The sequence below is a fragment of the Microcaecilia unicolor genome, chromosome 5, assembly GCF_901765095.1.
Source record: "Microcaecilia unicolor chromosome 5, aMicUni1.1, whole genome shotgun sequence".
NCBI lineage: Eukaryota > Metazoa > Chordata > Amphibia > Gymnophiona > Siphonopidae > Microcaecilia > Microcaecilia unicolor.
In genome coordinates, this window is record NC_044035.1 from 325517335 (window position 1) to 325535392 (window position 18058).

Here is an 18058-nt window from a genome sequence, read left to right on the forward strand (position 1 = left end):
GGCGGGTGGCTAGGTGTTTCGTGACAGCAGTGTTTCATGTTTTTGATAGTGCTTGGAAGAGGGTTCAGACTCTATTTATGGGGTACATTGGGTAATGTTTGTTTTTATTCTATTCGTATGCATTGGGTGTGTATGATGAGGGAAGACATCAAATTTGAATAAATAAATAAATATCTTACAGTTATCTAAGCAGTTTGAATCAAATGCCATAAATCGGTGACTTACAAATTTGTCATCAAATGTATTACGATTCTTACCCAGTTCGAGCAAAATTAGCCCAATATTTCATCATTGCTCTGCTTAAACTTTTCTCCTCATCGGTAGCAATATCTGAAGGAGAGAATAGTAATGTTACATGCACACGGATTACTTGAATTAGTGAAAGAGAGCTGGGTACATTCTTCCTGTGCAGGTATTGCTTGTGCTAGTCTTCAGTCAAACAACAGAAGTAGGTCCAAGCCTCATGGATATGCAACAGGAAAAGAAAAAGTAGTGAGGCAACAAAGAAGACAGGCTCCGATGAATGCATCAAAGCCTTTTTAAAAAAAAAATAATTGTTTTTATTAACTTTTTCCATACAGAGCAAAAACCAAGAAGAACACAGCAATCTGGCCACAATCACAACTATACAGCGTCAATATTACCCATCCCCCTCCCCTTCTCCCCTCAAAGTATCTCAGATATACAGAAAACGCCTCCCTGCGCTGGAGATGCCCCGTTATCCACCTGTCACCCTGTTAGTCCCCACCACTCCAGGTAAGGAGTCCATGTTTTTAGGAATCTCACCATTCCCCCTCGCCTTAGAGCTGTAAGTTTATCCATTAGACAACAATAGTTCACCTTAGCCAGCACTTGATCCACGGTGGGTACCGTGGTTTGCTTCCACAGTCTTGCAATTAATATCCTGGCTGCTGTAACAATATATGATAAAAGACAGTGGTGGGAGCCACGGCCTTCCCACGTCGATACATTCAACAAACATAAGCCAGAATTTAGCGTGACCGTGGCTCCCAAACCTCTCTGCAGTCGCGCCTGCAAGTCCCTCCAAAATTGCTGTATCACCGGGCAATCCCACCACACATGCCAAAATTTTCCCTCCGCCCCACATTTGCGCCAGCAACTCACCTCACCAGTTTTAAAAATGCGGGACAGTCGGCTGGGGGTCATATACCACTGATACAGCATCTTATACCTATTTTCCACCAGGGGGGTTGCCACTGAGAATGACAACAATCGTTTAAATATCTTTTTTCCATGTATCTGGTTCATATGTAGTTGCAAGTCAAGACTCCCATTTGTGAGTACATTTATCTAATCATTGGGACTTACAAAGCAGAGCTCTATAAATTCGGGAAATCCCCCCTTTCCCTTCCCCAGATCTCATTGCCAGTTCAAGCTCCGTGACCGACAGGGACAGATCCCATCTGGCTTTCCTCTGCACAAAATCTCTAATCTGCACATAATGAAATCTGTCCCTGTCCTCCAATCCAAATTCGTCTTTTAAAGTTTCAAACGAATGGCATTTCCCTTCCTCCCAAATCTGTCCCAACAAACGCAGGGAAGCCGCTGACCAGTGCCCATACACCCCTTCCGCTCTACCAGGGACAAAATCCGTCACATACACTATGGGTGTAGTCAAGTGATATTTACGCCCCGGGAACCAGACCGCTCTACACCTTGCCCACTACCCCAGGGCAACCCCCATTTGACCCCTCAAGCCTGACAAAAGTCCTCTCAACAGCGGTAAGGGGCACCATGGTGCATCCCATATAGGCACCCCCTTCAGACCCCACTGCGCTGGCAGCCGACCTAGGAACACCACTGGCCTATTTCTTCTTTTGCTAGTGCTAGTCCTCTGCACATTTAATAATGCCGTGTCTTACTGGAAAACACATGATACTTAAAGTTATGGAAATGTGTATTGTAGCCTCCAATGTGCTCATCTAGTCATGGAAACATCTCTGCTCAAGTATGCACATTGGGATAAATTCTGTATAGGGTGCCCACATTTAGGTGCAGGAAAATGCTCAAAGGCTGGTGTAAATGTGGGTGCCTAAATGTGCAAAATACACAAGTAACTGCAGGTATTCTGTAAACTACACGTGCCCCTGACCTGCTCATTCCCCATACGTCCATGCCCCCTTTGAAGATGCGCGCCCTTGAATTTACACGGCCCGGGTTATAGAATAGCAACTAAAGGCAGTTGCATGCACAACTGCAAATTGGTGCCAGTAACTCCTATTATAGCTAATAACTGACTTTAGAATTAACAGCCAATTATAATATTAATTTGCACATGCATACTATCCTTATTCTATAACAACGTGCACAACTTTGGGCGTTAAGCATCAATTTGTGCCAGGGCAGACTGAGTGGTTTAGGGACCCTATACAATGAGGACCATTGGGCCCCCCCATCCTTCTGCTCCCTCTCTCCCCTCCCACTGACCTTTTCCTTTGGTCCTTCCCTCTGCCGTGGCTTGTGCAAGAAGGAAGTGATGTCAGAAGGGGGTGGGCCATAGCAGCCCACCCCCTTCTGACATCATTTCCTTCTTCCATAAGCGTGAGACATAGCAGAGGGAGGTTCCAGCGTCTGCAGCAGATGGCTGATTTAGCTGCCAGTGTCTCCACCTGAAGGGAGGTGGGCCATCTCAGTCCCAGTGGAGAGAGGGGAAAATTAGGTTCTTACCTTGGTAATTTTCTTTCCTTTAGTCACAGCAGATGAATCCATTACTGATGGGTTGTGTCCACCTACCAGCAGGTGGAGATAGAGAACACTGAAAACCATAGTCCCTCTTGGACAGCTATCTTCCTCTGCCTTTCAGTATTTGAAGCTTCCAAAGCAGTGTGACACTGCAAATCATCATAACAAGAACTTTCCTCACAGCGAACAAATGCCCCAGAACAGGAGCAATAACACAAAGGAGGGACGAACTCAACCTCCTGAACCAGAACAGTAAATATCAATCCTGAAGACTGTTTTCCAACTTCTCCCACTGAGGGAACATATCTGCAGGAAAGATTGAATAGTGACTAAAGGAAAGAAAATTACCAAGGTAAGAACCTAATTTTCCCTTCCTTGTCATCAGCAGCAGATGAATCCATTACTGATGGGATGTATCAAAGCAATCCCTAGACAGGGTGGGAACAAGCCACACCACGCGCAAGCACTTGTGCTCCAAAAAGCGTGTCCCTCCTGGCAGCCACATCCAGCCTGTAATGTCGGGCAAAAGAGAGCTTAGAAGCCCAAGTAGCTGCACTACATATCTCTGAAGAGAGAGTGCTCCAGTTTCAGCCCAAGAGGAAGAAATCGCTCTTGTGGAATGCGCCTTAAAGGCATCAGGCGGAGGCCGGCCAGACATCAGATATGCAGAAAAAATAGCTTCCTTAAGCTAATGGGCTATAGTGGCTTTAGATGCTGGAGACCCCCTGTGAGGACCTGACAACAAAACAAAAAGGTGATCTTAAGGTCTTAAGAGTCACATCCTTCTCCGAAGCTCGCCTCAGCGGCTCGAAGGGCCTTCAATACTAGCCCCAGGTTCCAGGCCGGACAAGGAGAACGCATGGGAGGCCGGAGCCGAAGCACCCTCTGAGAAACCGTGGAATGTCCGGGTGAGGAGCCAGGGACAGGCCAGCTACATTCCCTCAAAAGCATGCCAATGCTGCTACTTGCACTCGCAGGGAATTGTAGGCCAAGCCTTTTTGTACACCATCCTCCAAAAAGTCAAGTATCGGCGAGACTGTAGCCCGAATGGGTGTGATCGCCTTTGAAACACATCAAGCCCCAAACTGGCGCCAGATCCGAGCATAAGCCACGGAAGTGGAACGCTTGCGGGTCTGCAAGAGAGTGGAGATGACCTTCTTAGAATAGCCCTTGTCTCTCAATTGCGCCCTCTCAATAGCCATACCATAAGACCAAAGCGGCAGGGATCCTCCATGGTCACCAGGCCCTGTGTCAATAGGTTCGGTACCAGAGGCAAAGGAAGTGGAGCCTCCACCAGCATCCGCCAGAGGTCCGCGTACCACGGACACCTGGGCCAATCCGGGGCTATGAGAATCACCAAACCCTGGTGTAGCCGAATTCGCAGCAGTATGCGCCCTATCAAGGGCCACGGAGGGAACACATACAGGAGACCCACGGGCCAGGTTTGAGCCAGAGCATCCAACCCTGCCAAGTGGGGATCTCTCCGTCTGCTGAAGAAGCAAGGCACTTTGACGTTTGCGCTTGACGCCATGAGATCCACCTGGGGCCTGCCCCATCTGGCACAAATCTGAAGGAATACTTCGTCTGCCAATTCCCACTCTGCCGGGTCGATAGATGCCTGCTTAGAAAGTCGGCTTGCACGTTGCTCTGACCTGCGATATGAGCTGCTGACAGTGGCTGTAGATGTAGCTTGGCCCAGTGGCAAATCTGAGCGGCCTCCGCTGCCAGGGCTGCGCATCAAGTGCCACCCTGTCAATTTATGTAGGCCACCGCTGTCGTGTTGTCCGACAGAACTCTGACAGCCAGCCTCTCCAGGGTCTTGTGAAAGGCCAGAAGAGCCTGAAATACCGCTCTCAGTTCCAAGCGATTGATTGACCACCCCAACTCTTCGGGTGTCCACAGACCCTGGGCATAGCTTCCCTGACAACGTGCTCCCCAGCCCTCCAGGCTGGCATCCGTTACCACCAGGCACCAATCGGGAAGCGCTAGCGGCATTCCTCGCCGCAGCATGCTGTCTGAGAGCCACCACTCCATACTGAGCTGGGCTGCAGGGAGCCACATGAGTCTGCGTTGATAATCTTGGGACCTTGGAGACCATTGTTGAAGTAGGGCAATCTGCAGAGGTCTCATGTGCGCTCTCGCCCACGGCACAACTTCTAAGGTGGCCGTCATCGACCCCAACAGCTGGACAAATTCCCAAGCTCGAGGGCGAGGCATCCACAGGAGCAGACGGACCTGATTCTGAAGCTTGCACCGCCTTAGGTCGGGTGGATAGACAAACCCCGAATCCGTGTCGAACCGGACCCCCAAATATTCTAGAGACAGAGGGGGTCAGGTGACTTTTGGGCATATTGACGACCCAGCCTAGAGATTGTAGCACTGAGACCACTCTGGCTGTGGCAAGACAAATCTCGTCTGCCAAGTCCGCTCTGATGAGCCAGTCATCAAGGTAAGGGTGAACCCGGATACCCTCTCGCCTGAGAAAAGCAGCTACTACTACCATTACCTTGGAAAAGGTTCGGGGAGCTGTGGCGAGGCCGAAAGGCAAGGCCCAAAACTGGAAATGTTTTCCCAACACCGCAAACCGGAGAAACCGTTGGTGCGGGGGCCAAATAGGAATGTGCAAGTAAGCCTCTTTTAGGTCCAGAGACGTGAGGAACTCTCCTGGCTGGACCGCCGCAATGACGGAGCGCAGGGTTTCCATGCAAAAATGCCGCCCTCTGAGAGCCTCGTTGACTTTCTTTAAGTCAAGGATGGGCTGGAAAGACCCGCCTTTTCGTGGCACCACAAAATAAATGGAGTAACGACCGCAGCCGTATTCAGCGGGAGGCACAGGGATCACCTCTCCAAGGTGCAACAAGACTTGTAAGGTCTCCTCTACCGCCGCCCGTTTGACGGCAGTGCCGCATCGGGACTCCACAAACACATCTCTCACCTGGGCGCTGAATTCCAATCGGTAACCTTCTCTGATCAGGTCCAGAACCCACTGATCTGAGGTAATCCTGTTCCACTCCTCGAGAAAGAGGGGAAGTCGTCCTCCTACAACTGGCAAGGAGGAGTGGACCGGCGTCCCATCATTGACAAGGACGGCCCTGAACTCCTGGCTTTGAACCGGCCTCTGCGGATCCCTTGTCCGAGCAAAAGGAGTTCCTCTGCTGAAAACGGGCCCGTTCAGAAACCCCAGCAGAACGCCCCGGGCGAAACCTGTGAGCTTCACGGAAGCGAGGTCTGTAAGAGGAGGGAAACACATGGCACTTGGAAGAAGGCCGCGGCCTATCCTCAGGCAACCTTTGGGGTTTAGAATCCCCCAGGTCTTTCACAATCTTCTCCAATTCCACTCCAAATAGCAGAAGGCCCCAAAAGGGTAACTTCACCAACCTTTGCTTATAGGCCGTGTCGGCTGCCCAATGCCGTAGCCAAAGAAGGCGGCGGGCAGCAACTGCCACAGACCTCTGTTTAGCCGAAGCTCTGACCAGATCATATAGGGCATCAGCCAAAAATGACAGGGCTGACTCCCTCCGCGGTGCAACCTCAGAGAGGGACTCCGCACCGGCAATGGGCTGCTCCACTGCCTGTTGCAACCAAGAAAGGCAAGCCCGAGCAGCATAGGAACTGCAAAGAGAAGCCCTTAAGGCGAGGACCGATATTTTAAAAGACCGTTTCAGCGCGGATTCCAGCCGCTGGTCCTGCATGTCTTTCAGTGCGACCCCTCCCTCCAGGGGTAGGGTGGTCTTTTTCATCACAGCTGTGACTAAGGCATCCACTTTAGGCATCCCCAAAGGGGCCAAGTGCTCCTCACTCAGAGGGTAAAGCTGACCCATAGCCCTGGCCACTTTCAAAGGCCCATCAGGGTCAGACCATTGAGCAAAAATAAGCTCTTGGATGGAGTCATGCAAAGGAAGGGCTCGAGCAGGCTTCTTAGTACTCGCCATCCTCGAACAGGATCATCAATAGAGAGGGCCTGTAAGGCATCAGTGATAAGCACTGGCAGCTCATTGCGGTGGAAAATCCGAACCGCAGAAGGATCATCTAGATCCAGTGCAAATCGGCACCTTCTTCTGGCTCCTCAGACCACGAAGGCCTGCCAGGTCCCTCAGAAACCCCACAGCCCGACCACGGGGGGGGGGGGGGGGGGGGGGGGGGGGGTGCGCCACTCTCCAACGGGGAATTAACCCGTCTCTGCTTAGCTCAGGGCAGGCCACATCTGCCACCAACCCCGGACCTTCATAAGGTGGCGTAAGACCAGGAATCAATGCAGAGCGCCCTTTTTAGCAAGAAAGCGTTGTCCAATAAAAGCACAAATTCCGGGGAGAAAAACTCACCCTGACCACCAGGCTCCGAATCGGAAGCGACGGGGAACGGGGCTCCACTGGTAGCCTCAGCCCGGGGTATCCCCCTGCCCTCAGACTCCTCCGCAACCACGGGGGTCGAGACATGCGGCGCTTCCAAGATGGCACCCGCTGCCAGGTCCATCGAGCAGGAAGAATCATCGCTCGCAATGCTCGTGTTAGCTCTACAGTCTAAACAGCACGAATTACAGAGCCCCACTGCTGATTTGCGCTTACCACAACGGGAACAGCTCTTAACACCCTTAGCAGCCATCGCCGAACCGGCGGGAATTCAAAATGGCGGATTCATGCCAAAATCACCCCGATCGGAACTCCGTCCGCGGGCCCTCCCCGGAGGAGCTGGAAACCGCTCTTACCTCAAATGGCTGAGTCTACGAGCTCTGGTCAAGCTGCACAGTCAGGAAACGCTTCAGAAATAGCAGCGCTGAAAAGCGCGTCTTTTTTTTTTTTTTTTTTTTAAACGCTGTGAGGAAAGTTGAGGCAGACAGCTACAGAGGCACTCTGGAGGCAGAAGGGTGTGGGAAAGGCAGGGAAAGGGTGAACCTATATGCCTGCATCCACAAGAGGGGAATGGGTAAGGCAGAGAAAGGGTGAACCTATGTGCCTTTAAAGTGGGCACCACCAGCCACAGCACCCCAGCTCAACTGGCCAAGCACAGGAGCCTCCCCAGGCAGAATCTTCAAGGAGCTGAACAAGCTGCTTCCAAACCTGCTGGGAGATGGAGAAATACTGAAAGGCAGAGGGAGCTAGCTGTCCAAGAGGCATTATGGTTTTCAGTGTTCTCTATCTCCACCTGCTGGTAGGTGGACACAACCCATCAGTAATGGATTCATCTGCTGCTGATGACAAGGAAAAGGACATTGCACATCAGGCACATGGATGGGAAGCACTGCCCCCCCCCCCCCCCATAGCCCTAGGCCCTCAGGCAATGCCCAGTTGCCTGTATGGTCAGTCCACCAGTGATTTGGGGTACGTCAGATGGGGGCCAATATTCAGACTACGGAAGTTAGCCAAGCTACCTCTTGTGGTCAGCAGCAAACCCATAAATTCAGTGCTGATCCCTATATGGCGACCGATATTGAATTTCTGTTTTTTTTTTGGGGGGGGGGGGGGACAGTTAAGCCAGTGGTTCCCAAACCTTGTCCTGGAGGCACCCCAGCCAGACAGGTTTTCAGGATATCCACAATGAATGTTCATGAGAAAGATTTGCATACAGTGGAGGCAATGCATGCAAATCTCTCTCATGAATATTTATCGTGGGTATCCCAAAAATCTGACTGGCTGGGGTGCCTCCAGGACCAAGTTCAGGAACCAATGGATTAAGCCGATATTTGTCGGCTGACCAGCAAAGTTATAGCGGCCCAAAGATAGGCCTGATATTTTTTGTGGGTCTATCTGGCAGCTAAAATTAGCCAGTCAGCCAATGAATATTGGCATTAACCAGCTATGTCAAGCAACATAGCCGGTGACCAGGCAAGCTGCTAAGTGCTGATATTCAGTTGAGATAGCCGGCTATCTTGCACTGAATATTAGTGCTTAGCCGACTTTAGGCTATTTAACCAGCCAGGAGCCATTCTTGGCCAGTTAAATAGCGCTGAATATCAATCAGTGTTTTTCTACTATTGTGTTCTATGTTTCTTTCAACAGTCTCTTCCTTTTAAAAGAATATTTCACTTCTAAGTGAGTTACTTACTTAGAACAGATAGATGAGTAGGCTGGAATGGATTTCCTAACACATAGCTGAGTTCGTCTCCATGGTCTGCTTTTACAAAATCTGGTCTTAAATCGCCAAATCCAGATGGTTGATGCTGAAATTCATAAAGAAAAACCGGAAGGCCAGAGTCTAGCAGAATGCAGAAAAGAAGAAAAAGCCTCAGAACAAGCACAGAACCATCTGAAGCAATCACTTTTGATCCATACCATGAGCACCACAATGCAACTAGACTGACTAACTTTTTTAAAATAGCTACTACGATCTAACTTAAAAACCAAAACCAAACAAAAATGTTAGATAGAAATCCTGCTGCTCTCTCTGTGGGGCCAATGCAGAAAGCTAGTATGACATTTGCACAGAAGACTTTAAGTCATGAATGAACCAATCAGAACAGACCACTTGGAGGAATGTGAACCAATCAAAGAAGAGGAGCCCCTTTAAGGCAAGCACAATGCAGAAAATTGAATGCCAACTCTAAGGCAGCTTAGAAATGCTAGCTAATTTTTTTTTTTTTTTGCAGTAGTGTCTGTGAGGATTTATCACCTGTTCCTTCATTTTGCTGTTAGCATAACAGTACCCACAGCTTTTTTCCATGACCTCCATGAAGAGCATGGGGAAAGAAAAAAAAATCGAACTGGAGAGGTGAGGTCTGCGCAGAACCCCCCCCCCCCCCCACCCCCCCCCTGTATTTGTCAATATGCTGCAATGTTGTTCTGATAATATTCCTTTAAATTATTCCAATCTAATATGGAGGAGAAAAAAGAATCACCATCAAAAAAACAATCCCGGCACAAATCTCTCAAAACATTTCAATACTAAACTGCTCATTTTCAAAGTAGATGGACCTGTTAAAATGCCTAAAAAATTGTCCATCTGCTAAAAACATCTAAATCCTAATTTTGCAACATCAGAATTTGGACGTTTCACACTGTAGTTTGTCTAAAGAGCAAGGGGGCATGTTGTGGGCGTGTGTTCGGCGGGTCTAGAGGGGGCCCAAAAGTAGGACATCCAACAGAGATTTTGGAATGGGAACAAACGTCCATGTCTAAAATGAAGGACCTGACCACTTACAGCATAACACCTGCTTAATCGCCTAGCGGTTGCTGTCTCCTTCCCTCTCCCCTGAAAGTGAAATTGGAAAGGAAAACCAGGCTCTATGTCAGCTGGAGGTAAAACTAAGCAGAAAGAATGTCAGAGGATTAGCGTAATGGTTAAGTGTAATTAACTGGGATTCAAGAGACTCAGGTTCACATCCCACTTCAACTTTTTTTTTTTTTTTAATAATTCTGAGCCTTCCAGAAACAGAAAAATATCTACTGTACCTAATATATAAGACACTTTCAAGCCTGAAGGCTATTGAAGTGGTGTACATTCAGGTACAATAGGTATTTTTCAGGGATCATATTTACACAAAATGAGCTATAGTGGGGTTTGAACCTCTGTTCCTTGGTCTACAGTCTACTGCGCTAACCACCAGGCTAATCAACTGCTCTACAGGGATATGTGGCCATAGTTTTGAAAATGATGCCAGATGTTCATGCCTCTGGTTTTTTGTTGTTCAAAAGTTGGATGTTTCACTTTGGAAAATGGCTATTCATTTTGGATGTTTTCAGTGCATCAACGCCCATCTCACAGCCATAATCGAACAGGAAATCTAGGTGTTTTACCTGTTCGATTATGGCTGTGAGATGGAAGGGGGTTTATTTTGGACTTAGGCATTTTTTTTGAAAATGCCCCTCCACATCTTCAAAATTCATGACTCACACCAGCATGTGAAGAGAAATTTTGTTGACCTCTCAGCACTGGCAATCTGGAATAAACCTCCAGTCTAGAAGGAATGTTTGCACACTATTGGTCTCATTTTCGAAAGAGAAGGACGTCCATCTTTCGACATAAAACAGAAGATGGACATCCTTCTCCCAGGGATGTCCAAATCGGTATAATCGAAACCTGATTTAGGATGTCTCCAATTGCACTCCGTCACAAGGATGACCAAAATTCAAGGGGGCGTGTCAGAGGCATAGCGAAGGCAGGACTTGGGCGTGCCTAACACTTGGATGTCCTTGACCCATAAATGAAAAAAACAAGGACGTTCCTGACGAACACTTGGACGTTTTCACCTGGACCTGTTTTTCTTACGACTAAGGCACAAAAAGGTGCCAGAAATGACCAGATGACCACCGAAGAGAATCGGGGATGACCTCCCGTTACTCCCCCAGTGGTCACTAACCCCCTCCCACCCTCAAAAAACATCTTTAAAAATATGTCACGCCAGCCTCAGATGTCATACTCAGGTCCATGACAGAGCATGCAGGTCCCAGGAGCAGTTTTAGTGGGCACTGCAGTGCACTTCAGACAGGTGGACCCAGGCCCATACCCCCCCTACCTGTTACATTTGTGGAGGAAACAGCACAAAGGGCCTTTAAAAACAAAGAGAACACAGTTCTTTCATCAACAAAATCCTTTAATAGTAGAATTTGATTGGAGGAAGACCCGACACGGGCCGTGTTTCGGTGCTACCGCACCTGCGTCAGGGGTCACACCAATGACAAAAGAGGCTTCAACAGACTAATTTTAACCATCTGATGTTTTCCAAAGGATTTTGTTGATGAAAGAACTGTGTTGCCTTTGTTTTTAAAGGCCCTTTGTGTTGTTTTTTCTGCTTGGACCTGTTTTTGTACTTAGTTCCCTCTCTTTGTTACATTTGTGAAGAAAACAGCGAGCCCTCCAAAACCCACCACAAACCCACTGTACCCACATCTAGGTGCCCCCCTTAACCCGTAAGTCCTATGGTATAGTGGTGTACAGTTGTGGGTAGTGGGTTTTGGGGGGCTCAGCACGTAAGGTAAGGGAGCTATGTAAGTGGGAGCAATTTATGAAGTCCACTGCAGTGCCCCCTAGGGTGCCCGGTTGGTGTCCTGGCATGTCAAGGGGACCAGTGCACTACAAATGCTGGCTCCTCCCATGACCAAATGGCTTGCATTAGGACGTTTTTGACATGGATGTGTTTGGTTTCGAAAATCGCCGAAAGTCAGAAACGTCCATGTCTAGGGACGACCAAATCTAGGGACGTCCAAATTTAAGGATTTGGACGTCTCTGACGGTATTTTCAAAATGAAAGATGGGCGTCCATCTTGTTTCAAAAATACGGTTTTTCCCCGCCCCTGGATTTCGCCATTTTGCAAGGACATCCAAATCGCAACTTGGACGTCCCTTTTGAAAATGCCCCTCCACGTATCTTCAATGGTCCTTTTTTGTGCTTGTTTCAAAATAAAGGATAACTTCCCCAAAACCTTTTTAATAATCATCTTTTTAATTATTCATTTTTCAATGTAAATGTAATCAATTTAAACTACTTATCTTATGTTACTCTACCCATTAGCAATGCACAGAAATATTTCTGACATTGATATTTCTATACAGAATAACATTTCAGCACATGCACAGCTGTATGCTAATAGTTTTGGGTTTGTTTGCTCCGACATGCACATAGTACTTTTCTACCACGAGCTAAAAGGAAGTTATCAGCTAGCAGTAAACACCGAGATGCCCATTATATGCCTATGGAAGTCTTGGTGTTTACCACCAGCTGATTTCTAGCTCAATCTAAAAACGCTACGGTGGCTGAGTAAAAGATCCCCTTAGTGCAGAACCTTGTGTACATGCATCTGGTGTGTTCTCCCTGATTAACATCTGGGCAGTGGCGTACCGAGGGCGTACCGCCCAGGGTGCAGCTCGTGAGGGGGTGCTGCCATGGATGTCTTCCTCCCCCCCCCCCCCCCGACTGGGTGCTTCCGGGGCAGGCAGAAGGCAGCACTTACATTGCTGATGCTGCTGCCAGAAGCCTTGAAGTTTAATGATGTGCAAGAGTAGAATGGGCATGGAGTAAGGAGGGGGAGAGCGATACCGCACTAGTCCGGGGGGGGGGGGGGGGGGGACGATGCCAGCCAGCCAAACCAAAGGGAAAGGGGGGTGGAGAGGAGGAGGATGTGATGCCACATCTAAGGGGAAGAGGGGGTGGAGACTGCAATGCCAGACGTAAGGGGAAAGGGTGGTGGAGAGAGGAAGGAAAGCAATGGCAGGGGAATGGGAAAAGGGGATGGAGAAAGGAGTGAGAGTGATGCTAGTCTAGATCTAAGGGAAGCAACAAGGGGCGGGAAGAGAAAGGTGGATGGGCTGTGTGGCTTAGTAAGTGGGGGGGGGGGGGGGGTAAGTATGTACTTGAGACAATGGAAGGTCAATTAACTTGCCCAAGGTCATAAGAAGTAGTGGGGGAAGCAGAATTTGAACCCAGGCTTCCCTAGATCTCAGCCTGCTGCTCTAACCACTTGCCCCCTTATAGAGATTAGCCAGTAAGCTTTTTCTCTTGTGAGATCTTCACTATGAAGGTCTCATCGGTGGATACGTATCATGAGGATAGCTGTTTGTCATTCAGGAAGAAACTTAAAGCACATTTGTTTTCTGAAACTTTTGAGATTATGTTATAGTAAGAGGTGGTTTTGAAATATTTTATGTATGTTTGTGAATGAAATATTGCTATGGTATGATGTTGTTGTATTGTCTTATTTAACGTATGTAATGTTTTTACATGTTTTTGGCACTATACAAAAATTTTAAATAGGAGGCTGCTCCTTCATTCTGGAAGAGGGCATCAGAGAAATTTAGAAATAAATGCATTCAATTAATTAATGCTGTGAAAAATAGAATATGTAGAATTAATATTCTTATAGACTTTACACAAAACATAAGAATTTCATATGTGAGTGGAGACTGAATTGACATCAACTAGCTTCTGCTAAATTTACTAGGAGGGACATTTTCACAACATTTTCAGGTCTGTAACTTCCTTTCTCCAGCCTTGAAGCCACATTAGAAGTGGTGAGTGGTTTAGTCTTGAAAACTTATATATATTTTGGGCTCCTTTTACAAAGAGGTGCTACCGATTTGCCTGCTCTGAATGCGAAGAAACCCATGAGAACTGAATGAGCTTCTTTGCGTTCAGCGTGCCATTAATTGGTAGCGTCGCTTTGTAAAAGGAGCTCTTTGTTGGTGTAATATAAGGTATTTTAGCTGCAGTACTGAATTCTTATATTGTGATACACCAAACATTTTCTTGTATTAATATTTAACTTCTAGCAGTTCATTTTATTTACTACGATTTGGTTCACAGCTTTTTCAGTTGTTGTCACGTCTGTGCTCACCTCACCCTCTGGTGGCCAAAACTGGTGGCTGCTGTGGACCGTCACCCATTCCAGATTTCAGCCAAGTCCGGTCCGGATCTTCTGGGCTGCCAGACTTGCTTGCTTGGATTGAACCTACACTGCACCCGTAGTTTCCTGGTGATGGTTGCAGCTGAGCTCCAGGTGCTGCTGGGCTTATTAGCCATTCTGAAACCTTGCTGCTTTGCCTTTGCATTGCGTCTAAGGCCCTGGTATGTTGGTGCTTGTTGCACTTCTGCTAGTCCGGTTGTTTGCCTGAGATTCTTGCCTGTTTCTAGTTAGTCTGTGTTTAGTTTAGGTTTTACTTGCTTTCCTTGCCTGGTTTCTTGTTTGTAATTCTGTGTTTAATTTCTGTTTGTCTGTGTTCTGGCTTTGGGGCTGCTTGCAGCTCTTAGTTCTGTGTCTTGTTAGTCAGTGTTTGTTCCCTGTTTGGTGGCTGTTCTGCAGCTTTCTGTTTTGCCCTTTAGCTTTCCCTTCCTTGCCCAGTCTCCTGCCTTGCTGCCCATGTTCCTCCCTTTCCCCTCTGACCCTCAGTCCCTGTGCTGCCTTGCTGTTATCCAGTCCTGCCCTGTCCAGCAAGTCCTGCTGGCCACCTGAAGCCCAGAGCTCAACTCTTGGTGAAAAGTGGCCAAGTGCAGGTGAAGCATACTGCTTGCCTGAGATTTGCCCTGTTTCTAGCGTGAGGTGGTTTTGCCTGCCACTGCCGCTCCTCGGCAGTGGCCCAACGGCTCACAACCTAGTTTCCAGTTTTGATAACGTGACAGTTGTAGCTCAAGGCACATTACATTCAGGTTCCTGGATGACTCACCCTCTTGAGGCAATGGAGGATTAAGGGGCCCTTTTTGCAGAGCGGCGGTAAGCCCCATGCCCAACGTAGCCACCGGCGGTAGTTCCAGGTCAAGTGAACGCCATTTCCGGGGGGGGGGGGGGGGGGGACCCAGAAATGGTTAGCGCGGCAGTAACCAGGCATTGTTGCACGCTGTCCGGTTACCACCAGGTTACCATGGGAGCCCTTACTGCCACCTCAGTGAGTGGCAGTAAGGGCTCCCCGTCACATGGCCATGCAGTAAGAGTATTCTTACTGCATGGCCATTTTGTTTTTGGGGCTTAAAGACTCTGGTACGCAGGAACAATGGCCCCTGCCACTACCGCGGGGCCCTTTTTCCCTCAGCTTGGTAAAAGGACTCCTAAGTGACTTGCCCAAGGCAGTGGCATAGCCACAGGTGGGCCTGGTGGGCCGGGACCCACCCACTTAGGGCTCAGGCCCACCCAACGGTAGCACACGTTTAGTGGTAGCTGTGGGATCCCAAGCTCGGCCAGCTGAAGACTTCCTCCAGATGGTAACGAAAATGCTACTCTCCATGATACAGGCACCTGTGTATGTTCAGTTTTCAGCACATGCCTGTTGCAGACTGCCAAGGTGGAAAGAAGCGTTTTCCCACCAGCTGAGATATTTCTTGGGTGGTGGTTGGAGTGGGGGGGAGAACAATTGGTACCCACCCACTTCTTCCCTAGGCCCACCCAAAATCTGTTGCCCAGCTATGCCCTTGGAACGTTAGAAAGAGCTGCAGTGGAATTTGAGTTGAGCTTCCTGGTTCTCAGCCTTCTGCTCTAAGCATGGGGCTATGTAGAGTAGAGGAGTAGCCTAATAGAGCAGCAGGTTGCGAACCAGGGAAGCTTGGTTCAAATCTCCCTTATAAGACCTGTGTTCATCATGAAATCTTACTACAGTCTGAATTAACTTTTGGTGATACCTGGGTAACTATTTATATGAAACATCCTTACAATTATTTCATCATCATTCTTGTTTTTATTTTTCTGAATATATTCTTGATTTTTGCAGCCTCTCCCCAATCTGGTTATCATTCTTTTCCTTCATAAACTGGAGACTCACCTCTATGATATCTAGCTGTTTTAACAGATGGGATAACAAACATCATATCCCCAAACATTTCCAGCACCAGGTCTCTCAGTTGAATGGGGTCTTCTGTATCTCCAAGGTATTCCTCTCTCGCCAGATCAAAATATTCACGATAGGGACCCTGGATAAATGACAGTAAAATCAGATGTTTAACTGATCCCAGCTCTTTAAATGAACTGTCTGCTCTTTCAGCACTATCTTGGGGACAAAACTTGATATACTGCAAGGGGGCCAATGATGGCATTTATGCGGTTTACAATTGTAATAAAAAGGGAAAGAGAGAGGGTTGGTAGGAGAGAATTCAAAGCAGAGAGAGGAAAAAAGTTAAGAAAAGGAAGGACCAAAGGTCTCAGAAAAGAGGTGAGCTTTGAGCACTGACTTGAACATTAGCCAAGACAATTGTGTCCTGAGGTGAAATGGAGGGAGTCCCATAATTTAGGGCCCAGGTACCTGAAAACAGTTTCACGTGAAATGTTAAGGCGGAGGGCAGTCGGAGAGGGGAGAGTGAGAAGGTTGATATTAGCAGAGTGGAGAGATACGGAGGCAGCATAAGGAATGAGAAGGTTATTAATGTAGGCTGGGGCAGTTGGTAAGCGGCAACTGAAAACAAGAAGGAGAATTTTTAATTTAATGCGGGCCAAGACAAGCAACCAGGGTTCAGGGAGAAGAGGTGTTACAAAACTTCAAGTTTACTAAGGCACGCTAATGTTTAGCTTAGTAAACAGGATCCTGAATGGTTATCAGTAGTGCAGCTTATATGTTTTAAATGCATCAAATCTTTTATCAGAAATGTTCACTACACTGCAATGTTAAGTTATACAGGAATGTTTGCAAAAAAACTTCGCAGTTTATCCCCCTTTGCAAGAGCAAACTTTTGCATATAGGCTACCAGGCCCAACAACACTATTTAAATTCAAAAGTATTGAGATGCTGTGATGAAAAAATCATGCAAAGGAGTGTATTAATTCTGGTTTTCTTGCTAGTGTGGTAGCAAAATTTATCATGCCGTTTTGCTATCCCTGGGGGTGTTTTTATTTATTTATTTTTTTAATCACACAGCAAGTTCTATGCTTGGGAAAGAAGACATATAGGGGTTGGATTCTGTATATGCCACTGAAAATTAGGCACTGGGAAGACCTACACTGAAGCCTATATTTTATAAAGGGGGCCCAACCTTTATAGAATGCTAGCATAGCGCACAGGCCATCCCCAATTTAGGATGCCTGATAGAACCTGGCATTACTCTATAACATGGTTCCTAATCTTTGGGAACACCCATGACCCACCAATACCTCTCCCATGGCCACGCCCCCTTTTCGGTTGCACACGGGAAACGTTAGGAGCAATATTTTTTTATTTATTGGGATTTATTAACCACTACTCAAGGTAGTGTACAGCAGGTACAGTTTAATATCAAACTTACAATTTTCTTAACAGCATAACAACAGTTAAATGAACTAGTATAAACATAAATACAATGAATGAGGTAAAATTGAAAACAGCAAATTGAAACCTAATAAGACTACCATGAAACGGGATCAAAAATATACAATACAGCTTATCATATAGCTGAGGGGCCAAGTGCAGATACATAGATGGGAACAATGTTATAGGAAAATGTGCAGAGGAGATCTACACGTAACTCCAATTAAGTACTTGTCAACCCCAATTAAATGCCTAATTGGTGCTTGTCACTGCCCGTTAATTAATTAAGTTGCACATAGATCCAAGAGTCACAGGCAGTTTGGCACTCAATGTTGGACGACCTATATAGAATCCAGGGGATATTATATGTATATGCATGCCTATATCTGAGGGAAATAGCTTAACATCAAACAAAATCTTTCTAATTTGCTATAATTTAAACAGTTCTCTCTTTTTTTTTTTTTTAAATAATCTTTAGTTACATCTGCTGGGGAAAATACTCTAAACATAACTTGAGCATTTAAAACGCCGCTTTACTTGTTCAAGTTCCTTTAGGGATCCTTTTACAAAGCTGTGGGTAGTGTGTGCCAATTCAGCTGAGTTTGGCACGCGAACAGAATCCTGCAGTAGAACATATTTTTATATTTTTTACTGCGGGGGGGGGGGGGGGGGGGTATTCCCAGCGTTAATCGGCAGGAAGGCCACATTGGTGCACACTGCATGGTTA

The 18058-nt window shown here is 47.3% G+C and overlaps 1 protein-coding gene across 5 annotated transcripts in view; it reads right to left on the reverse strand.

Annotated features, from left to right (window-relative positions):
- LOC115470863 (fatty acyl-CoA hydrolase precursor, medium chain-like) overlaps positions 1 to 18058 on the reverse strand; it is an 82771-nt gene that overhangs the window by 7330 nt on the left and 57383 nt on the right. For all 5 annotated transcript variants that reach the window (XM_030204455.1, XM_030204454.1, XM_030204451.1 and 2 more), the window contains exons 11-13: positions 15880 to 16027; positions 8746 to 8895; positions 258 to 330 (exon numbers count right to left, since the gene is read on the reverse strand). In XM_030204455.1, coding sequence (XP_030060315.1) covers positions 258 to 330; positions 8746 to 8895; positions 15880 to 16027 — 371 coding nt within the window. The remainder of the gene's footprint in view (positions 1 to 257; positions 331 to 8745; positions 8896 to 15879; positions 16028 to 18058) is intronic.